At 39.2% G+C, this 24,906-nt stretch overlaps 1 protein-coding gene across 3 annotated transcripts; it reads left to right on the forward strand.

Annotated features, from left to right (window-relative positions):
• The first annotated feature begins 10,237 nt into the window (after window positions 1-10,237).
• Window positions 10,238-20,462, forward strand: LOC126198694 (polyubiquitin-A). 3 transcript variants are annotated; one of them, XM_049935191.1, is made up of 4 exons: window positions 10,238-10,365; window positions 10,536-10,729; window positions 17,084-19,377; window positions 20,062-20,462. In XM_049935191.1, the coding sequence occupies exons 2-4, from the start codon at window positions 10,540-10,542 to the stop codon at window positions 20,317-20,319; spliced, it is 2,742 nt and encodes a 913-aa protein (XP_049791148.1). In that variant the 5' UTR covers window positions 10,238-10,365; window positions 10,536-10,539; the 3' UTR covers window positions 20,320-20,462. The 3 variants fall into 3 exon arrangements, with proteins under 3 accessions (XP_049791148.1, XP_049791147.1, XP_049791146.1); XM_049935190.1 differs by having other exon boundaries at window positions 17,084-17,853; window positions 18,082-20,462; XM_049935189.1 differs by having other exon boundaries at window positions 17,084-20,462.
• The last annotated feature ends 4,444 nt before the right edge of the window (window positions 20,463-24,906 follow it).

The following is a 24,906-nucleotide window of genomic DNA, read 5'->3' on the forward strand; positions in this document are numbered from 1 at the left end:
CACACTCTCACCCACAATACCTTTTCGGGGTTGTTATCTGACAGCGTGGGCTAGCAACAATATAACTGAAAGGACGGATTTGGTCAATGTGAAACATGGGAGCCTTACAGCTCGTCAGAATGTGGAGGAAATCCTTTTGGAGCATGTTGTGCCTTTCTTTCCATTTATTTGAGTTGGTTTTGCACTAATACATGAGAATGCATGCCTACATGCTGCGAGAGTGGACAAGAGTTCTTGGATGGAGCGGAGAGCCTTGCTATGGCTTGGCCTTCTCGAAGCTCTGATTTGAATCCCATTGAGCATGTATAGGACCATTGAAGAGAACGGCCCATCAGCATAATTCAGAGACCCAACGGGACCTAGGCAGGTCCTTCTGAAAGAATGGGAGATGATTCCTAAGGAGGACATTGCAGAATTAATAAGGAGCTTTTCTGAAAAGTTGGATGCCGTGATTGGTGCAAGAGGAGGTAATACACGCTTTTAAAGATGCGAAGAGATGTCTGTGAAGTGTAGAAATCCGAAACAGAGGTGCAATAGAAAAGGTAAATACTTAAAAATTAATACTGAGTTACTACAGATGATTCTATCACAACTACTATCTTGGGGTCATTAGTGACCCCAAAAATTATTAGTATCTCCAATTACTTTGACTAATTTTTTATGGTAATCGTTTTATACACATTCATTTGAACCTGTTTACAATTTTAATCTAAATATGATGATTAAGAAAGCCAGCAATTCATGCACAACATGTTTATTTTAATGTCTTCATTTTTTCAATTCTCAATACAGAGGTAATTTTAAAGTAACGAATTTCTCATTTTATTAGTATCTCTTCTTTTTTGCTTCATCTGCCTAGCTGCCTAGTTCATTAAGGTCCAAATCAATCTCTGTAAGGGGAAATGTAATTTTTTAATGTATAGTATAGAAATTAACGGCCATTACTTTGTGCTAACAAAAATTTCAATTTCTAAAATATTGTTGTTCATAATAAAGTTACTCTTTGTTGCATTGTACACATAATGTCTTCTGGTGGTGGTGGTGGTTAGTGTTTAACGTCCCGTCGACAACGAGGTCATTAGAGACGGAGCGCAAGCTCGGGTTAGGGAAGGATTGGGAAGGAAATCGGCTGTGCCCTTTCAAAGGAACCATCCCGGCATTTGCCTGAAACGATTTAGGGAAATCACGGAAAACCTAAATCAGGATGGCTGGAGACGGGATTGAACCGTCGTCCTCCCGAATGCGAGTCCAGTGTGCTAACCACTGCGCCACCTCGCTCGGTAAATGTCTTCTGCTGAGAGTGGTTTTTGCAGACATATTTGTTGCATCTTGAACAAGTGACTGACACTCTTTGCCATGATTTCTTGAGCAAAAGTTACATCTTTGGCGCCTTTTAGGCCCACATGAACTTGATGGTTGGAACTGCTCTTCAAACGAAATGCTGGATTAATTAATGTTTTCAAACTTGTTGGTGGAGCTGGTACAGTAGCACTTTGTTTCGTCTGCTTTTCAGTTAGAGTTGTAGACAGTTCTTTCATAAATTGACATCGTGACATCGTTGTATTAGGATTGGAGTACTGTCATATTACGTAACTGTTGACAATAGCAATATTCATTACAGCACACCACATGCACTGATGATAGCATGACTACCGATTTACTTTTCTTCGGGACACTAGAGAATATTGTTAAACCCTTTGTGAAACCAAATTTTGTATGTCCCACTTCATATGATCGAGAGCATAATTCTGATCAAGAGCATTCACGCCCCTGTTTGTAGAATTGTAAAATAGAATATCAGGTTTATCTCTCTGCTGATCAATGCGCTTGTCACTATGCATTGATGATAGCATGACTACTGATTTACTTTTCTTCGGGACACTAGAGCATATTGTTAAACCCTTTGTGAACCAAATTTTGTATGTCCCACTTCATATGATTTATTGGGCAAGATTTCTGCCAGAATTTCACGTTTCTGTTTCCGAAGTGTACCGACTTATGTCAGGCAAATTATTTGTAATTCATTAGCCAGTCCTAAATAGGCAAACCAGTTATCTGCACTTACGTTTCTGTTTGTCTTAGCAATAGATTGAACCAGCTTCAGAACAGATTGTGTTAGGATGCTTAGTTTTGATGGATTCGGCGTTGTCGCCTTCCCTGAATAAATAAAAGCATTTAGCAGATAGTGAGATTTTGCACAACACACATAATTTTTAACCCATATTTTTGGGGTTTGTTTTAGATACACTCTAAAAGAACAGCGTCCACGAAAACCTACTAGCATTTCATTAACTGTTGCAAATTGTGGACAGCTATAATTTGCTGCGGTGTTGGATATAAACTTGTTAAACAATTCAGAAATAGCTGCCAACTTGCCATCTGATTGTTTTCTCCGTTCCCTTGTTGCTCGGTTATCAAATCTGATAACAGACAGAAGAAAAAGAAACCGTTCCTTGGACATTGTTGCTCTAAATATTGGTCTTAACTGTTAGCTCCGTAGCAAAAAGCGAGTCTGCATTCTTATGATTAGATTTACAATCACCTGCGAGATAAATCAATCAGAAAAAAGATCGCATTTCTTCTAGAGACACATGATCAACATAAGTTGCAGTCACACCATAATCTGCACTCACTTCAGAAATTTGTGCGTTTGTTTGATCTACTATAGTGTTCAGCAAATCATCGGTAATAAGCAGAGACCATGCTTCAAATGGCGTAGAAGGCTTACAGTGCCGGAGCAGGTCCAATCAATCCCGGTAATTGAACAATAATATTAGATTTTCTTGATTTAGACGTACTAGGCGGCGGGTTTCGTGACTATTTGAACCTGTTTTTCCTATAGTAGTAACTACCAGGATCCTTTTAAGAGATTTCGTCTCCTGAGACATCCAAATCAGAAATTGTTGTGTCTGTATTGTGAGCACTGTGTTCATTTTCACAATCACTTACATCGGAATCATGTTCCTGGCTTCGTTCTTCTTCTGCAGATTCATTTTATATGTTGCACGTAAGTACTAACCTGGGGTCTTCAGTGACCCCAAAATCCAATTACTCTGTAAGAATTTCACGACTAGTACTAAAGTTTCCTTGAAAACGATTTATTTCTAAGAGAATACGTACAACCTTTGGCGCAAGAGAGGCGTCATTCCAGAGATAAATGGGATAATGTTTATGCTGGGGTAAAAAATGACCCCACGATAATAACTGGGGGTTAATATGGCGCACCATTTAGCTGCATCTAGGTAGCATTATAAAAGTCGGTTAATTTAAAACTAGGACTCCAACCTGAACACCTGCCTTTCACACGCAGTGCGCTACGCGAAAACGCCCCAAGCGCCGGCATGGAGGTTACCGAGAGAGATTTCTGCTTGGTACACTGTAGGTAAGTGCTAGACTGCGAATACAAAGGTCTGGGGGCTCGATCGAATCACTTCTTTCATTCCTGGCGGTATTTGTTATTGTGAAAAGTGCCAAGTTGCAGTGTGGTTCGGAGTTCACGTTAAATTGTATGTCCTCAGATAATTGGCTGGGTTAAGTCGTGGTCGGAGATAGGCAAAGGCATGCTCCTGCCGAAAGAGCCATGCTTAGTATTGTCCTAACCAACTTCGTATTAGATTAGCATCTGTTACATTTAAATCAAACATTTAAGTATGTACCACACTCGTACGAAATATGAGCAAAATCAGTGACCCATTAGGTGCGAGGTAGCCCAGTGGTATGACACTGGACTCGTATTTAGGAGTACAGTGGTTTCAATCCCCGTCCCACTATTCAGATTTCTAGTAGAGTAGACAAAAGATGATCCCTGACAGCGCTGTTGCCAGACGTCAAATGTGAAGTGCAAACAGCTGCAAAGCTGCAACGACACTGAGGTGTTGCCGTAGTGACACTACAGAATCGCGTTATGTAATTGTTTGAGGTGCGCGCGAAGCAATCGCGCCAAGCCCATTGCATCTGTCAGGGATTTTCTTTCGTCGGCTCTACTATTGATTTCCATTATTTTCCGAAATCGCTTAAAGCGAATGCAGGGATGTTTCCTTTGAAGGGCCATGGCCGATTTTATTCTCTCCTCCTACCCCGTATGCTGTCCCTAATGACCTAATCGTCGACGAAATGTTAGTCTCTACTCTTCCTGTTTTCGACTTCGTCAGGGCAGAGGTAAATTTTAGAACTGAAGGAGGAGTTGGACAAGGAGAGTCTACACCTCCAATCTCAGCAATCCAGGAGGAAGTTTTCCGACGCTTATGTTGGGGAAACAATAAGGTATTAGGGTTAATGGAGCACATATGAACCATCTTCGTTTTCAGAACGAATCTTTCACTCTAAAAGTGGAGTGTGGGCTGCTTTGAAATATCCTGACAGATTAAAACTGAGTGTTCAACCAGGATACGAACCTGGACCCTTGAGTTTTGCGAGCAAAACTGTTGCTGAATGAGCTATTCGGAAATGATTCAAGATTCGCCTCACATCTTAATACCTCTCTCCTATTTTCCAACCTTCACAGGAGGTTCTCCTCGCGATGACACTTCTGGAAGTAGGGACATTGCGGAGAAATGGCTTAGCCACAGCCTAGTAGATTGCATCCATATTCACTCTGGATAACTGAGTTGGTAAAAACGCTGCCCAAGAAAGGCAAGGTTCTGGGTTCAAGCCCCAGTCCGTCACACAGTTTTAATCTGAGAAGTTGTCTCAACCGTAGTTTCTTCTCTAGTACAAAAAAACTTCAACAACTAAGAGCTTGTGTGAATGAGACCCTGAAAATCAATTATAATAAGACTAAATAATCAACACATCGAGAAGAAAATAGTACAAATTCATAATAAAATCATAGACTCGTTGACGAGATTTTGTATTTAGGTAGTCGAGACATTGAAATTTAATGCAGGAACCAGTAAAAAGCTGAAGGTTTGTCGGCGAGCAGTAGACTCATGCATATTGGGAATTACTAAGCTAAGCAGGAAACAAAGTGGAGTGAACGGCGTAATTATGACACTGAGGAAAATGAAATGGAGGTAACCAGGAAAATACTGGGCGAACAGAGGAGTTCCATTGGTGGAGTCCAAGAAAAGTCTAGGAGATCTAGCGGAAAATAGGTAGCTGACAATAGAAAACACGCAAGAGCAACGTCGATGCATATAGCTTATACTATATTGCATGGAAAAGCCTAGAGAAAGCCGTGTCCAATACGTTCAACAGATCGTATATTCCGCAAAGAGCAGGGGAAATCAGTCTCGTGCACGAGTGTTACAAGAGACAGGGGTTCCAAGAGACGAGCTTGATTTGTAAGACGTGAACGGAGAAGTTCTTCTAGGAAGCCTGCGATTCCTATTTACACGTTACTTTCGTGGTAAGATATAGTGACAGTTCCGTGTCTTTCTACGTCGTTGCTCCGCGTGTCTCTCAAGAAGTTTAGTCGCGTTGACGGTAAAGCTCACAAGCGCACCTAGCCTCCAGATTTTCGTCAGAAGCGCTGCTTGACTTGTGCACAGCAAGCAATTGTAGTCAACTGCGAAGATTGGCAGAGCTGCAGGGGTTACATCTGGGAGCCCAAAGCAGCACTGAAATTATTTTTATTCGGCGGGTATTTGCCAGCACTCGCTGTAATGATATACTAATATGACACGTTTTGTAAACAATGAGTTCAGTTTGGAGGTAGAACGGTAAAGATGAATTAAGCAATCCTTACACTGTATTCCGACCATATTGTAAACCGATTTTACTCCTTTAAGAAGAAGTTCATGGGGTGGATCTTTTAGAAAGCTACGTCCAGACAACTTGAATGTAAGTCAATCAAGTTTCCATACACTTGTCACTAACTTTAAAAAATATATATACACGGTACGTACACAATAACGAAATTCTCAAAAAAAAATTTGAAAAGCAATCCACTTTAATATAAGTTTTCGTATTGATTACTACCTTACTTGCAAGACAAGAAAGAACTAGAAAAAGGAGATATTCTCTTAGGGAAAGTACACGATTGTCAGTAAGAAAATCACTGTCTTTGATAAGGAAGAAACAGTAAATTTCTCAAACTGAATTATTCTTCAGGGTTAGTTAATTGTTCCGTAAATCGTATTCACGATAGAAAACACTATATGGACCGTGTCAACAGAACACACCTAAACATGAATACATCTAAAAAATCTTTATATGGCTGCTTGCTGGACATTTACAGGTCTTTGCTTTAAAAATGACTCATTATTTCTGTTTCAAGAATTCCTCTACGATAAAGGAGTTGTTAAGGAGAAACATTTTTAATTTGATTTGAAAACACTTCTGTTACCCGACACATTTTATTTTCGTGGAGCTTCATAGCTGCGTATTTCACCCCTTTCTGTGCCAAAACTATGATTATTCGTTAAAAACTAATGCAGATAATTTTTATTTTCAATGTTGTACTTGTGAATATCTCTGTTACTCTCAAACTCATGGGCGTCCGCAGAAACTTATCCAGGGGGGGATGGGGAGGGAGGGGGAACAAGACTCAAAATTTCAATTTTTGATATAAATGAGTTGGCAGTTACTAGACATGTTATGCCGCCGGAATTAAATGTTATAAGTAATACAAAAACTTATTGTATCCTAGAGAAATGAAGATTACCCACTCAATAATTTGTTGCAGGTATTATTACTTTGACACTTAAAAGGTAAGTATCATTGAAATGATTATGGATATGACATATTTTTGAAGTTATCGATTTGAAATTATATCCTTATAATTATGTATACAACAGAATGATTAGTAGGTAACTTAAAAAGATAAAGCACTAAACTCTACACTGCAGATTAAGTGGGGGAAGATCTTCGTTGGTGCTTTTTTGTTGTGTTTGCTTTATCGGTTGTTTATATTTTTTGACATAAATTTACCAGAGCTGTGTATCTGCGATTGTCAAAAGTATCGAATGCTAAATAAATCTATTATGTGCTGCTTTATGGCTGTGAAACCTAAGCATTGTGGAGAACAAAGAATTGCACGAGAAGACCGCGGCTCGAAGTGACAGATCTGTTGGAGGTTAACAGCAAGTACAAAATTATCGTGAAATGGAGTGTACACTTGCAACAGCATTGATTTTAAAGAGCAATAAACTTATGAAACATTTTTACAGACCTATGAAGATGACCTTATAATTCATTACATTTGGGTTCAGTCTGCTGCAGAAGGATTTTTTTTTTTGTGTGTGCTGGACATGGCATTCAGACCTTAACCAGCAGACACAGGACGAAGCCATACTCAATTCTCGTCTACATCTTTTATCACACACTTATTGCTTCTGACGAGAATTTGAAAACAATGTCTTATTAGGATACTAAATATTCTGTACAATTATCAATCACAAAATGCAACGAAAATTTTTGGAACACTTTTAATGTTTTATGAGAGAGCTGATGTGCTTTCGTGCATTGCCCTCGGTGCTATTTGCAGTTCCCGCGCGTGACCAAAACGTATCTGCTTTCCTGTGTGCTAGGTGGAAGTGTGAAATCGCAAAAACGTAGCATACGCATTTCAGGCATTGAAACTTAGCTGAGCAATATATAGTGAGGCAGGATGCTATGTTCAGACGTTTTTACACGGTAGATAATTTAAAGCAAGACTGACAACGAGAATATACCATCATAACTGGCCGAATATCTCGCAAAATAAAAGTCGAAAATAAGTAGCGCGGAAGTAATATTGTTCGTCAGTCTGGGATCTGGATCATATAGGGTTGATAGAGGAAATCGATAAGATCCAAAGAAGAGCAGCACGGTTCGTTACAGATTCATGTAGTAAGTGGTAAAGCGTCACGGAGATGCTCAGCCAACTGCGGTGGCAGACGCTGCAAGAGAGGTGTAAGCACCACGGTATATTCTGCTATTATAAGTTCCGAGAGCGTACATCCCTACAAGAGTCGACCAATATTTTGCTTCCTGCCACGTATATCAGGCGAAAAGACCGTGAAGATAAGAGAGATTGGAGCCCACACGGAGACTTACCAGCAATCATTCTTCCCGCGAACCATACGCGACTGGAACAGGAAAATGGGGAATTGACAATGGTACACAAAATGACTTCCACCACGTATCTTGGGGAGTATGAATGTAGATGGGGTCACCCTCTTTCACGTGGAGACTGGCTATACAACTAACTTATGCCCATCTTTCCTCATCGCAGCGTAATACTGTAGTTCAGTCAGATAATGCAAGACAAGGGCTGATAAACACTGTGTAATACCGCTCGATTTTTTCTTGGTTACTATGCTTAATTGATGTACGTTTGAAAACGTATTGTTTATATTGGCACTGTATTTGTCAGTCTTCCGAATTTCAAATAGATTATTGAAATATCCGGGGATAACGTATGGATTACAAATTTTTTTTGTGAAATCAGATCAGCACTGGTACTCAAAATTTCACATGAAAAGGTTACTGTTACAAAGGGATATCTACGTCCAGCTTTTCCGCGAGGAGTAAGTAGTATAGTAGTATGTTCAGACCTGTCTGTGTTTTATTGAATATGTTTACCCTTATTCTTACCCGATACTACTGCGGAATAGTTGTCTGCGATGTGTATATTTATAAAAAAGTTGCAAGAATAATGGTGCCAAACAATTAACTTCTGGCAGATACGAAAATATTTCGTGAACAATTTATCTTCACGTCATTCATGTTCTGCGAACAAGAAGCTATCCAACTACTGTGTTGTAACGGTGCGGATTAGACTTATACCGCATATAATTGTCCGACTTTAGCAATACAGGCATTTCCCATTTACAGTCGCTCTCATCAGCCACCTCGCCGAGGTTTGCGCGAATAGCTGTAAGCTTCCCTGTGTATCTAACCTAACCTGAAAGCTGTACCTATTATGCTTTGAATTAGTTGTTGTTGAATCTTAGGGGCTGTATGACCATGGTCGAAGAAACTAGGAACCACGACGATTCAAAACAACTATGACATCCGGTCGTGAAAGCCTTCATAGTATAAGCTTGAATTAGTTTCTAAATTTGCTACAGCTATGTGTCAATGACACGTCATACAAATTTATGTTGTAATTGAGAATGAGGAACACATGAATGTGTATTTGCTAACGGCATTAACTTAAAACTGTGGACTTCTGGCAATTGCAAATGGTATCATAGTACAAGATCAGTAAATATTGATAAAAAATGTACCCCTTTTGTCAAGAAATAAGAGGAAATGATTTTTCTTCTTGAAATAAAACTTGACATGGAACAACAACATGTAGCTATCAGTCAACAGCGAGTATGAAACTTGTGAAGTGTAAGTACGCTAGAAAACGTGTGCCTAAAAAGCGAATACTGTGAAGAATTGTGTCTATTCTTCATGCTAAAGGAAGTACGTTATATAAATAAACACTACAAAAAATATAAGTTATATTTATTAATACAAAAAGCGGAGGAAGCACTGAATTTATTACAAATCTAACATTTCGCCTACATTTAATGTTTCCGAATCACTAATGTTATAAAGTAACGATTCATTCTGCAGATATTAAAATAACGTCATTTCTTCACAAAAATGAAACAATTATCTATATAACATGCAAACAAGACAACATTAAATTTGCTCTTTGTTGAATCTGGCCAGATGTTTGCACTGTTACCAGATTGTTAACGGTTACCCAGAAAACCAATTGCCAAAAAAGATTGGAAATGGGAAAATCCTAGATTAAGAGCACAAATCAAATGACAAAGAACGAATAAAAGAAAAGAGAAGTATTTAACTCTGGAACAAATTTCCCAAATTTAAATGTCATTACAAACTAAACTATGAATTTCAGCGCATAATTTGGATTATTCGGACCACAACGCGTGCTCTATTATAACTAGTAATTTGGTGGCACGGGTACCTTTTTGCTTCGAGACAAGGAAATACGAGCTTTATGTAAACTGCTACTGTAAAGATGAGGCTAATATGTCTGTATGTTGTGTCATACTTTTATCAAATTAGTAAAACGTAATTTCGAATCACCGTAGCATAACCTGAATATTCCAGAATAATTTTCTGTTAAGTGCTGTCTGTTACTACGCATTTAGTTCGTTGACAGTTGACCGCAATTCGCCTCGTCATTTTCATTGCCAACATAATAAGTACGGAGTGACGTTAGACGTTAGGGTAATCTTGTAGTCCGCGTTAGGAACATCTGTATATCAATGTTGGTATGAGATACTGACGTCATTGCAGAGTAGGGACGAAAGCGTCACGTGAGTACGGTTCGACCAATGGGAGACGTCTTGCTCGCCTATACAAGGAGGAACAGCAGCTCAGCAGCCATTACACTGCAAGAGCAGTTCGCTGTGATCGTTCGATAGTGTTATTGGGAGAGCAGTTCCTTATCGGAAGGCAGTCTTATAATACTGTCAGGTAAGCTAAGGATGCGTAGGAAATTCTGTTGCTAGTGGTGCATTATTTGAATGTGTTAAAATTTATATTTTAAGGCGTTTAGAAGTATATGTTAGTCTGGTTTTCAACGCTTTGCTCTTCGAATGTCACATGCGCCATCTTGGCATAACGGAACTAATATCTTTTTCCAGAAACATGCAGATCTTCGTTAAAACATTGACTGGGAAAACAATAACATTGGAGGTTGAAGCCTCTGATACAATTGAAAATGTGAAAGCCAAAATTCAAGACAAAGAAGGGATTCCTCCTGACCAGCAGAGATTGATTTTCGCTGGGAAACAACTGGAAGATGGCAGGACATTGTCAGACTACAACATCCAGAAAGGTAAGTTTCGTGTTAGTGTTTTTTCTTTATTACCGTCTTGCGTAATCTGCAGCGTGCGCGTTACTTTTCAGACTTTTAGGCAGATCGGTATTTGTCACTTCAACTGTTGGGCTGGGTGTGTTCTAAACCAGTTTTTACTCGAATATTGCTTGAATTTTAAGTAGTAGTGGTTGTATGGGTGTGGCGGGTATATATAAATTTTCGCAGTCTGGCTTGTATTTTCTCCGCTTGACTTACGTACTTCATGCGTGGAAATGACTGGACAGTCTTGTGAAATAGCTTCTCGGAATTTACGTTGCAAGATTAATTTTTTGTAAATCTGGGTGAAACGATGTCGGAAATGTAGAAAGCTTAAATTACCTGTACGTGCTTGCAATGTTAGGCGATGTTGTCCAAAGTACGTGTTGTGCGGTCAGTAAAGATTACTGAAGAGATTCGTATTGCGCGTTGCTTAGTCATGTAGAGCGCTGTAGTGGTGGAACGCTGTTCAGTATCTTTGTCTGTACTCTCGGAAACTTTAATCTGGGTAAAATTTTACTTTACGGAAGCAGCGGCATAGCGTGCTGATAACTGGCAACGAACGGCCATGAACGAAAACAATTAGTGCTGGTCTTGCGCTATGGTTGATGGAACTTCTTGTGCCTTTATTCACCCTACAAATTATTCTCGGAAAGTGAAAATTTCATAACAAATAGTTTGCCTTTATATAAACGTTATACCTGGCACCCCACTGTCGTTGCCAACAGCACTTCACGCCGCTGCTGTGGTAAGTAAAATTTAACCACAATTTTTGAAAGTTAAAAGCATCCCAGTAATGTTATGCTGTTTTGTAAAGTTTCTGGATGTGTTGTACAATGTTATACAGAAGACAGTGCAATGATTTAAGTGTAAAAGTGGCTGGGTTATGTTTTGCAGTTGACAACCAATGCAGTAATTTCTGAAATTTACACATATTTGATGTGGGTCGCATATGACTAATTGTTTTGGCTTGCATAGTGGCACAGGTTTGTGTAATGGTAATTGAAGCTATAGCTAAAGAAACTGGTGCCTGAGAGGGATCCTACAGAGGACATAATGTGAAGAGTTCTGAGCATTGATTTGGTTAATCCAAAGATACTGTGAACTGTGAATGTTAATAATTTGCAGTTCTTGGTGTACTCACCAATGTAATCATCCCTTCCACACTGACCTTCAGTTAAAAGTTGCGTATTGGAAACCCCTTTGCATTTGCATTTTTCAGCATGATGTAGACTGGTTAGTTTGTTAACAATCCAATGTTCTACTTTCACATTGGATGGCTTTGCCAACTTGCTACCAAATTGTCAGATTGTAACATATCTTAAGAGCTCATGCTGCACTAAAGATCAGTGTTAACACCACAACCAAGATTTCAGTGAGTCCAATAGCAACTAAGCCCAGCTTTGTCTGACATTAGTCAGTTTAGAACTTTCCAGGACTTACACTTATATTTACAGTGGAAATCGGCCTAAGTTGGATGTTCAACAGAATACTGTTAAACTGGTTTTATGTGCTCTACTAACACAAAGAGTAGGGTAGCAGTATGTTTTCCCATTGTCAGCACTCATATCTTGGTGTTATCTTCAGTTGAAAAGGTTCTTGTTATTTGAGTGGAGTCAACAAATGGGAACCACATAAGTTGATGGGTGACGACATTGGTTTGTAGTTACCAATTTGGCTCAACTGGCAGTTAGGAAATAGAGCATTGTTTTCTCTGTTAAGAAACCTTATAAGGAGGGCAGAGGAATTGGGCAGCTTTCTCTCATGAGCTTCTGGAGAGTACAAATGAACTAAGTCATATCTGGGGATTTTGGTTGGAGAAAAAACTTCAATTCTGATTGAAACTTTTCAGTTTGTTGCATATGTTATAAAGCTAGGATTACCACATATAGCCACTGGCTTCGTAATACACAATTCATTCACTGTACACTGGTTTAATTTCTGGTTGCCTTTAATGGATGTTGCCCAATGCAAATGCACTTCAGGGTCATTGTAAAATTTGAAAGAAATAGTGTATATCATAAGAATTTACTTCATTTTCAAGGAGCAAATGAAATGATTTAGAACACTCGCTCACTCTCTTGAGTGTTGATGCCGTTGTTAGTCAGCATTTGCAAAAATGATTCAGAGGTGTTAAAATGTAAAGTACAGCCAACTGAATACTTCATATGGTTAAAATGTAATTTTGGTATAGTAATTCTTCAAACATTAATAATACCAGTGCCATTTGACACAATAGTGGACAGTAAATTACAACCTTACCATTGTAATTTACTCACAGATTGTGACTAGGAAAGCCTACTAAAGAATTTCCTATATATGTAGCTTCTCTTCACTGCACACCATTTATGGCAGTTTCTTTGTAGATATGTTGTTACTATGTTGCCATTGTATAGATGGGCTTTCCTTTGTGTTGAATTCTGGAGTTGATAGAGCAGTAAAATTCCTCAGAGCACCTGAACAGGTGTTGGACTCTTTGGGTCATCTGATCATGCAAGTTTCTTCAGGTTATTCCAAAAAATTTAATAAAGTTCTTTCGAGCTCTCATGTTCATTGCTCTTTGTGTTCAAGCTTGCATTGTAGCCTTCTTATAAAAGTACCTTTTTTTTCCCCTACTAATCTTTAAAAGGGGACAGTGCATCTCAACTTTGCAATAATTTAATCTATCTTGATGTAATATCAATCCCCTCAGTGATAAATTGTTGTAAAAACGTGTTCATGAATGATGGGTATGGAAGGTGTGAGGATTTCTAAACCTGTCCTCTCGGTTAACTTCTTTCAAATTGATTTTCCAGCTCAACAATCTAAATGTTCAGGCATTTACTACATAGATCATAAATGTTGGCAGCAATACCAGCCTCAAGCTAAATAGTGCTTGTGGCAAAAGATAATCTTCAGAATTTTTGTGGAAGCTCTATAAAGCTTGTTATCTAGAATCCTATGTGTCTAGATTGTTGGCAGTATAGCGGTCTTGTGTGGCCATTGTAATGAAGGAGAGGGTGCGCTGTATGGACACTTCACGTCAAATTTGAAACAGGGATTACGAAATTTTCTCATGCACTGAAAAGTGTTATTAGTAATTATTACTATCTACTGTTCAGAGGGCTGAAAACGTGCAGAAATGAATATTCTAAATGTTAGATTTTAAGTGTAACTTTCCACCATGCCCTCCAATCACAAAATTGTCTGCATATTGACCAGACTGGTCAGGATATGCATATGATCAGTGTTTAAAATTCCATACTAATGAGCAAGGGTGACAGGAATAATTCGGAATATCTTCAGTTAATACTTCGTGTCACTAGTGTTTGTAGATAGCTCGAAGCATTGCCAGCCACACATGGAAAATGAAACATTTGGCTAGATTTCATTTTTACATTTTTTTTTTTTTTTTTTTTTTTTCCCGTCGTCCATTCGGAATATTTACTATAGTTTCTGATATTTCACATTGTGTGCTGGTTTTGTGTGTAATGGAAACACAGTACCCTGCAACCTGGAAACCTTACTATTTGCAATTGCCACCATTTTTGAGAAACAGCCCTCTGCAAAAATTAGCAACAAACTTTAAACTGCTTACGTGACAAGCTCAGTTATTTTGGCAGTTGGTAGACTGCTTCATGAAACATAGCCATCAGGAATGCCAGGTTGACTGCCCCTGTATGGTGTACATACAGTGCTGTTAATAGAACACAAGAAAAATATTTGTGTGTTTAGTCTTTCGTGGTGGCATGTCTACGTAAAACTACCATTTATTGAGATTGTAGTATCCAGAACTTTCCGTAGGGGTCCAAGTGATGCATGTGTGGAAAGTTGAATATAGGCAGCTCCTTGTAGTAAGATTCACCCAAATCCTCCAAAGATAAGCTAAAATATACCTACTCAAAAGGTAGGCAAGTCATTTGGTGCTTTCCTTGCAGGCAAATTAATAAGTGTAGACCAGACGTGGCTTGAATTAAAAGAAATATCAGCAGCAATTGAGAGATTAATACCAAAGACTTCATTTTATTGGCAGGACACTTCGAAAACTTAACGGATCTACTAAAGAGTGCCTACACTACACTTGTCTGTCCTCTTTTAAAATACTACTGCACAGTGTGGGATCCTTAGCAGATAGGGCTGCCAGAGTAAATTGAAGAAGTTCAAAGAAGGCCAGCACATATACTGTCGTGAAATACAGGAGAATGGGTCACTGAAATGGTCTAGGATTAGGGCTAGACCTTTTAAGAAAAGGGGTTTTTGTTGCGATGGAATCTTTTGACAAAATTCCATTCACTTTCTCCTCTGAACGCAAAAATATTTTGTTTTATTGTTACCACAATAAATTAAGAGATCTGAGCTCATGCGGACAGAGGTGTATGTTCTTTCCGCATCCTATAAAGATATTGGAATAATAGATAATTGAAGGTCATTTGAACCCTCTGCCAGGCACTAGTAGGTGATTTGCACTGTGTCCATGTAACTCAATTCAACTGGAACTTCTAACGGAAGGTGGAAGGAGCTGGTGTCAATTTTTAGCTGCACTTCATAGTCAAGGTGTCCCATGGTTTACCTCTTGCCTGTTAAAATTATTCAAATCTCTGCCTCCTTTATAATGGAATTCCAAATTTGCCACAGCTGAACATCCCCTAGAAAACTATTTTAAGTTGCTATAATTTGTTACTTAACGCTCAGTTAAAGAATTTGGCAACTGAAAGTTCGGTCTGTACGAATGCTGCCATATTTACAGTTCACTCTACACACACAGGGCACATGAAGAGCTATATTATCTTTAATGGACCATAACACAACTTGAATCTCATAGGCTGTTAATTCTGGTCTGTCGGTCCCTGCAACTTACTCCCAAACATGCTGCTGTACTGTATGGCAGGAAGGCAGTCCGCTTTGCCCACCTTGGCATATTCACAAGATAACCTTCATGGGTGGTATCTTAAGTATTTGCAGTACCTCTTGCTGTAACTGTTCTCTTTGAACATGGGTCTTGAATGCTGCAAGTAGTCTGAAATCTGTGAGTACTAATGTACTCGGGACCACTTTCTTATATTAAATGTGGTGCAAACTGTTGGCATTAAAGTGGAGGTGAGTGTTTCTCCTGTACACAAGACAGAAGCTGATCTGCCTTCTGGTAAACTAAACCATGCAAGAATGGTAGCTAGTTTGCCAACCAACAGATTTGCAGTCAAGATGGGGGAGAATAACAACCTCAGCACAAATAAAAATAGCTGTCACCATCCTATAAAGCAAATAGTCCTTAACATGTTCGGCGCACTGAGCAAAAATGACCTATGGTCAGAATTGCGACTTCGTGTGTGTGTTTAGTAGTGAGGAAGACATACCAAACACATCGGGTGCCACTAATAACACTGTGAATATGCAGAGGACGAACAAACAGCTTGCCACTACCCTGGGGCAGAAAGTTATGTGTTATAGCCTGCCTCAAAGATGATTGCCACTAAAGAAAACTAGTAATGTTGCTGTGTTGTACTGAGTACAAGCTGCATGAAGGAGCTCAGTTGAACATGTACATATAATAAAACGAGTGCTAGTATTTTTGGCTTATTTGTGTTAAGAGTGTCAGTTGTAAATGGAACAGCTGAGATAAAAATGAACTGAAAGACCAGAGGGGGTGCATACTTAGTGGGTGGGGGGGGGGGGTTTGGTGGTGACAAGGCTTTAGCTATCAAAAGCAAAGGATTCTTGTAGGGAGATACAAACAGCAGATGGCATATGGTGCTGGCTCTGTGCACAACCAGACCTGCAGTCCTGATGCTGACCAGAGCTGCTGCAGGCTGCTAAACTTATTTCCAAGCATGCATCACTTTGGCAGTCTGGTAGGTTCAATGCTGTAGTTGTACAATGTAACACAATGCTAGGCCCTTCAGTTGGTAGTTTTAAGCTCATCATGACAATGATGCTGTTGAAAGCTAGAGTGCAGTTTAAGCCAAAATTTTGGTCAAAAGGTGTTGGAAAAAGCATTGATGTTAGTGGTGTTATTAACCTATTATAGGACCATGCAGCCTTTTTAAGTACCCAGGTTGCTTGCCTAAAGGAAATTCGATAAAGCAGTTAAAAAATGCAAGCAAATGTTGCATATGTAGATTGTAATGCCTGCAGCAAAATGTACTTCACATGAAGTGTGTGTGCTTTGCCAGTGGCATGTCAATCTTTGATTTACTTTCCCCCAAACTGATGTAAAGCAGTTAAATCCAACCTTGTACGGCCACTGAGAAGTGTATAAGAATGTTAAATATTCTAACTGAATTGGGATGTAAAATGGTAAACTTAATTGCTTTGCTTTGGTTGAACATTGCAAGTGATTGTCCTTTAAATTTCTTACAGAGTCGACCCTGCATCTTGTGCTGAGGTTGCGAGGAGGCATGCAGATCTTCGTGAAGACGCTGACTGGCAAGACTATTACTCTTGAAGTGGAGGCATCGGACACAATTGAGAATGTAAAAGCAAAGATTCAGGATAAGGAGGGCATTCCACCAGACCAACAGAGGCTGATCTTTGCTGGAAAGCAGCTGGAAGATGGCCGAACATTGTCAGACTACAATATTCAAAAAGAGTCCACACTACATCTCGTCCTTAGGCTGAGGGGTGGCATGCAGATTTTCGTCAAAACGCTCACTGGCAAGACTATAACATTGGAGGTTGAAGCATCTGATACTATTGAAAACGTCAAGGCAAAAATTCAAGATAAGGAGGGCATTCCACCAGACCAACAGAGGCTGATCTTCGCTGGAAAGCAACTGGAAGATGGTCGCACACTGTCTGATTACAATATTCAGAAGGAATCCACTCTTCACTTAGTACTAAGACTGAGAGGTGGCATGCAGATCTTTGTTAAAACATTAACTGGCAAAACAATCACTTTAGAAGTAGAGGCATCTGATACAATCGAAAATGTAAAAGCAAAAATTCAGGATAAAGAAGGTATCCCACCTGATCAGCAACGTTTGATTTTTGCGGGAAAACAACTCGAAGATGGGAGAACTCTTTCAGATTACAATATCCAGAAAGAATCCACATTGCATCTGGTACTGAGATTGAGAGGTGGTATGCAGATCTTTGTGAAGACTCTAACAGGGAAGACAATAACCTTGGAAGTTGAAGCCTCGGACACTATTGAGAATGTAAAGGCAAAGATTCAAGACAAAGAAGGAATCCCACCTGATCAACAGAGACTGATATTTGCTGGAAAGCAATTGGAGGATGGTCGTACCTTGTCAGATTACAACATTCAGAAGGAATCCACTCTTCATCTTGTCCTCAGACTTAGAGGAGGGATGCAGATTTTTGTGAAGACTCTCACTGGAAAGACCATTACCCTGGAGGTGGAAGCCTCAGACACTATTGAGAATGTAAAGGCAAAGATACAGGACAAAGAAGGTATTCCACCAGACCAGCAGCGTCTGATCTTTGCTGGTAAGCAGTTGGAAGATGGGCGAACCCTGTCTGATTACAACATTCAGAAGGAATCTACTCTGCATTTGGTGCTTAGGTTGCGTGGTGGCATGCAGATTTTTGTTAAAACCCTGACAGGCAAAACCATAACCTTGGAAGTGGAAGCATCAGACACCATTGAGAATGTGAAAGCGAAGATCCAGGATAAGGAAGGCATTCCACCAGACCAACAGAGATTGATCTTTGCAGGAAAGCAGCTTGAAGATGGTCGCACATTGTCTGATTACAACATTCAGAAAGAATCCACACTGCATCTTGTGCTAAGACTTCGTGGTGGTATGCAAATTTTTGTGAAGACTCTCACTGGTAAAACCATCACACTGGAAGTAGAGGCATCGGATACAATCGAAAATGTGAAGGCCAAGATTCAAGATAAAGAAGGTATTCCACCAGACCAGCAGAGACTGATTTTTGCTGGAAAACAACTTGAAGACGGCCGTACATTGTCTGATTACAACATTCAGAAAGAGTCTACACTTCATCTTGTTCTCAGGCTTAGGGGAGGAATGCAGATCTTTGTAAAAACACTGACTGGGAAGACAATCACTTTGGAGGTAGAAGCTTCTGACACCATTGAAAATGTTAAAGCAAAGATACAAGATAAAGAGGGCATCCCACCAGACCAACAGCGTTTGATTTTTGCTGGCAAACAGCTGGAAGATGGAAGAACATTGTCGGACTACAATATCCAAAAGGAATCTACCCTACATCTAGTGCTGAGGCTCAGAGGAGGTATGCAGATCTTTGTTAAGACCTTGACAGGCAAGACTATAACTCTGGATGTTGAAGCTTCAGATACAATTGAGAATGTTAAGGCAAAGATTCAGGATAAGGAAGGAATACCACCTGACCAACAGAGGCTTATCTTTGCTGGGAAGCAACTAGAAGATGGTAGAACTCTTTCAGATTACAATATACAGAAAGAATCCACACTACATCTGGTGCTGAGGTTACGAGGAGGTATGCAAATTTTTGTGAAGACCCTGACTGGTAAAACAATTACTTTGGAAGTGGAGGCATCAGACACAATTGAAAATGTGAAGGCAAAAATTCAAGACAAGGAAGGCATCCCTCCAGACCAGCAGCGTCTGATCTTTGCTGGTAAGCAGCTGGAAGATGGGCGAACCCTGTCTGACTACAACATTCAGAAGGAATCTACTCTGCATCTGGTGCTGAGGCTGCGTGGTGGTATGCAAATTTTTGTGAAGACTCTCACTGGTAAAACCATTACACTTGAAGTAGAAGCATCAGACACGATTGAAAATGTGAAAGCAAAGATTCAGGACAAAGAAGGTATTCCACCAGACCAGCAACGTCTGATTTTTGCTGGTAAGCAGCTGGAAGATGGGCGTACCCTGTCTGACTACAACATTCAGAAGGAATCTACTCTGCATTTGGTGCTGAGATTACGTGGTGGCATGCAGATTTTTGTTAAAACCCTGACGGGCAAAACCATTACATTGGAAGTGGAAGCATCAGACACCATTGAGAATGTGAAAGCGAAGATCCAGGATAAGGAAGGCATTCCACCAGACCAACAGAGATTGATCTTTGCTGGAAAACAACTGGAAGATGGTCGCACTTTATCTGATTACAACATTCAGAAAGAATCCACACTGCATCTTGTGCTGAGGCTACGAGGTGGTATGCAGATTTTTGTGAAGACCCTGACTGGTAAAACAATTACTTTGGAAGTGGAGGCTTCAGACACAATTGAAAATGTGAAGGCAAAGATTCAAGATAAGGAAGGCATCCCTCCAGACCAGCAGCGTCTGATCTTTGCTGGTAAGCAGCTGGAAGATGGAAGAACCCTGTCTGACTACAACATTCAGAAGGAATCTACTCTGCACCTTGTGTTGAGGCTGCGTGGTGGTATGCAGATTTTTGTGAAGACTCTTACTGGCAAGACCATTACGCTGGAGGTGGAAGCTTCTGACACCATAGAGAATGTGAAAGCAAAGATCCAAGATAAGGAAGGCATCCCCCCAGATCAACAGCGACTTATCTTCGCAGGCAAACAATTGGAAGATGGACGCACACTTTCAGACTACAATATTCAAAAAGAATCCACCCTTCACTTGGTACTTCGTTTGAGAGGTGGATATTGATAGATGGAAAGTGTTCTCAAATTTAAAGTTGACTGCAAAAAATGTTTTATGCCAAAGTATTAAATTTCTTAAATTTTGAATTTTTTTACTGTAATGGTTGCTGAACTGAATTTCTAATAAACCTGTATTTAAATCGTTTGCTACATATTGTTTTCTTTAACCTGTTGCCACTCGGTGTCAAAATTGTGTATAATCAGTGAGGATAAGTTTGTATTTGAAAACCTTTGTGACAAATTAAGAAATACATAAACCTACTTTCTACATGGTCTTGCTTTTGTTCTGATTCTAGTGTATTATTGAGAACTAGGCATGTGCACACTGTCTTCAAATAAATGGCTTGTATGAAGTATTTTGGAAAAATTTCTTGTTGAATTTAGCACAGGTTCAGATAGCAAGAGTGCAGTATCCTTGACAAACCAGGAAAAACTTGATTTGGCTGCAGCAAATACTCAACTGCAAATTAAAAGGGACACCTTTGTTTTAATTAAGCTGAGAATGTTAATTTTGTTCCCCATACCATTCTTAAAATTACAGGATGTAAGAAGAAAATGCATGCAGACAAAATTAATATAGGAAAGTTAACTTTGCTACTGTTCCATTGGTTTAGGTGAGACAGCCTAAGTACTAGGTTGTTAATTTTATTAAGTGTATAAAATACATTTTAATGTAATGTGTTAAATACTTTGCACAAAACTAGCCTTTGACAGACTGTATAGAGAAGCTACACATCCTAAAATAAGGTGTTGAGTTTAACACAATGATTGTATTAAATTGCTGGATCTGTTGGGAGTGTTATGCAGGATGTTGGAAATAATTTCAAGTTATTGCTCAAATTCAACAGTAGTGGACTGTGTTGCACAACTGATGTGAGTATAATAACCTTCATTAACGAAGTGAGCTGTTAGTCTAAGGGGGGGGGGGGGGAAGGAAGGAAGGGCGGGAGGGAGGGAGTGAGTGTATCATGGACGATACAGTAATCTATTTAACACTGAGAAGAGTCAAGCCACTGCCACCACTTTCAATCAGAATATGCAGCATTAAAGAATCTTCATTGTGTGTGCCAAAGACAAAAAAATATCTTTAAGGTAGTTTTGTAGACATAAATGGAGGCAAATAGGATCTTTGCACTTATAACTGTTCACACACGGGAAATGTCAATACAACATATAAATTGCCAATTATTTTCTCATTTTGTAATGTGGTTTCAATGACAGCAGAGATTGATAAATGTGTGTAAAGAAGTACTGATATAAAACTGGTGAACGCAGGCAGTTACATAACAAAAATTGAAGATGGGAATGATTGATTAAAAAATGTGCAAAAACTAGCAAAATTTTTTAACTACAATTTCAGATACCCAGAAACGGCAACAGTTACACTGAGACAGATGTAGAACCTAGGATGACCTGTGGAGCAGTAATGAAAATGCAACCCACCATGTGGATGGAATACAAATACTGTTAACCTGTTGGACAGACACTAGGCAGCTGGTGGCCACATGCTCTATCATTGGTGGTGTTCTGTGCATTGTTTGCGTTTCTTGATTGAGTTGATGCCTGGGTACAAGAAATTGGGTAGAATATACTGATCAATGTTTTGAATGTCTTTTTATTTTTCTTAATGCAGAACCAATAGCCTGTATTAGGCAAAAGTAGTGTGTGGCTGCAAGTGAGTACATTGTCTGGCCTCTACCTTTGCAGCATCTACTGGTGGCGTTTGGCAATCAATGTGATGCACATGAGGCACTGAGAGCAATAGTGGACTAACCCCAAATATTCCTCCAACAGATGATCAAGGTAGAAAGATACCGGATTTAGCAAATATATCCTGTTCTTTACCTGGTCATGGTTCATTACAGCTTTTAGCAGTATTGCAGGTCTCGTAAGTGGATTATACAACAAACTTACATCTTGGCCTTTGAAATTCCAGATTTTTATGTAGGTTAGTCCACTTTTGTATTAAACGTAACGTGGGTTTTAGCAGATAGTCATTGGTCCATTAGCTGTATAGCCCCTTTCACAAAAGGATTTACATTTACTTTTGGATTCAAACGTATCTCAGATTGTGTACTTTGCAATCAGAGTATGAAAACATAGACATTGTAAAAGAAAGTAATGTAATATACATGAAACAAATGGAATAAACAGGTACAATGAGGAATGGAATACAACATACTCATTTACAAATAGTTACTGTCCTTTATATGCTATTTTAGATTTATAGAAGCTATAGGTTCTTATAAAAATCATGAACTGTTGGAATGAATTCCAGTAGACAATGTAATCTTTCTTCTTCAGTTCACTCGTTGCATTCCGTTCTTTTGGACACATTTAATAAAGTCAACGTGTCACCTGTTTCATTGGAATATTTAAAAAGTAGATCAAAGGGCAGCTTTTCCACAAATAGTAGCCACTGAATCCTGAACCACTCTACTTTGGTTTAATCAACCAATATTTTGTGGCAAGTAATATTCCTTTGAAGTGTTTTTTTGGTGAAAAAAGGGTCATCTTCACCCATGTGAACTAATGTGCAATGCTTTTTCTTCCTAGCGACCTCAATAATCTCATTCCAATGTTCTGGAACATAAACATTTTAAAAATACTTTTGTTTTTCAATCAATCGAAAATCTTGATCACAAGGTAAATACTAATGACCATTGACTAAAAGTTTGTGATCAATTTCATTTACTATGTAAATAGGATTGGAAACTGTACTGGCACATAAGTGAGAGTTTAATAGTCCTATTTTGACATCCACACAATTAACTGGTAAGAAAATGGTTCACATAGTACAACAAATGTGAACCAATCTCCTGAGGACATCTAGGTGCTATTGACTTGTTCCAAAGAAATGTGTGAACATCATTCCCTACGTCAAGAAAACCGAGGCAATAGGCCCACATTTACCTTTTGTAATAGCATACCCCTGTTGACAATAAAAGTGTAGGCAAAGTTTTCATCAGGGCAATGTTATAACTGTAACATTATCATTTGATTTAGTAAGCAAAGTATCGTTCTGCAACCCTTTACGTGCACAATCAGCTTTCCTCAAATGTTCATCTTTCTGAGAGATGAACGAACTGTCGTTTGGTAAGGCCATTATTTTGATCTGGAAAGAATCACATTTCGTACACGAATCCGATACAGGTGGATGGAAAGATAAATTAACTGCTCATTGAAGGTTTTGCGAAATATATTATCGGATACTGGGTACACTGTTTCTTTGCAGTATAATGAATACATAATACTGATACTTAAATCAGGTGCCAAATACTTCCTACTTTGTGTATGGCATAGTGACTTTCATACACTGGAAATTTGTCAACAAAACACTTAAGCTATATTATGCAGATTCACATCGTCCTCGTCAGTCAAGTGGAGCAGTTGCGCTAACACCTTTCTGCTTCAATATTCTGTCTGTTTGTCCTGCACATTCTGCCAATGTGATGAATTATTCTTGGGTTATGAGCCGATTGGTGGTGTCTTGTCGCAATGTTTCGATGAGTTTCGTACCCATCGTCTTCGCTGATGATGGGTACAAATCTAGTCAAAACGTTGTGACAAGACGCCACCACCAATCGACTGATAACCCGAGCAGAGTTCATCATTGGAATACGCTGAGAAAGACTGCAATCGCATACTGCCAATGTGTTCTGAAAAAATAGTTTGCACACTTGCACATCATTACCATGAATATCAAGCAAAAAGTATTGCCTGGTATTTTCCTGTCGAGAAAGGAATGAAACACGGATACTGTTAAATAGAAAGGCCGATTGCAAATCGAAGTTCGCCGATCCACAATAATCATTAAATATTTTTCACTGCCTGTCTGCACTTATTTTTAGGAGGCATTGCTTCACACAAGAACATGGTCCCATTTGGCATTCTTTTTGAGGTGTAATCTTGCCCTTACCATGTACATATTCTTTCCCTTTGGCTTGTCTCTTATTTCTTACATTCAGTTTCCAGTCGGTCTCATTCCTCAAACGCTTTTTGCTTTTCATACTGTCCACATTATCAGGGGATGATGAGGATGCAGATGGTACTGGTATTGAGGACATGTCCAAACTGTCGTTAACATCGATCCTCCAATTGAAGCATCTTTGTGAAGTTCAATGTCAAACGTATAGGAATCAATATTTTCGTATTATCGCTACACAATACGATAGCACACACAAACAATAGTATACCTTGTAATTGTTCCTCTGTAGTTTTAGGTTGTGTGTTTCGATCCATCATTGTAACGTCAATAACTGTCACCCAACCAACACACTATGCCTGCACTATACGATTCCATGATGTGAAGCAATGCGGAGTGTCGCAAATTCTGCGATAGTGACTACTACACAAGGCAACATTGTCGCATCACACTGGGCATGACTGGGTATGGAGAATGCTGGAAGTGGTTCATGGAAGTGGTGTCGGTGCAGCAGTGGACTAATGAATCAGTCCACTCCATGAAAATGTGACAAAGGCTCAGTGCAAGAAGTAGTAATTGGCCCCTTGTCTATGTTTATTACACAGGATTTAAATATGTGGTTTTGTAAGGTTTTTATACTTCACATAAGCATAATTTCATGCAGATCAC

This window comes from Schistocerca nitens, chromosome 8 (assembly GCF_023898315.1).
Source record: "Schistocerca nitens isolate TAMUIC-IGC-003100 chromosome 8, iqSchNite1.1, whole genome shotgun sequence".
Classification (NCBI taxonomy): domain Eukaryota; kingdom Metazoa; phylum Arthropoda; class Insecta; order Orthoptera; family Acrididae; genus Schistocerca; species Schistocerca nitens.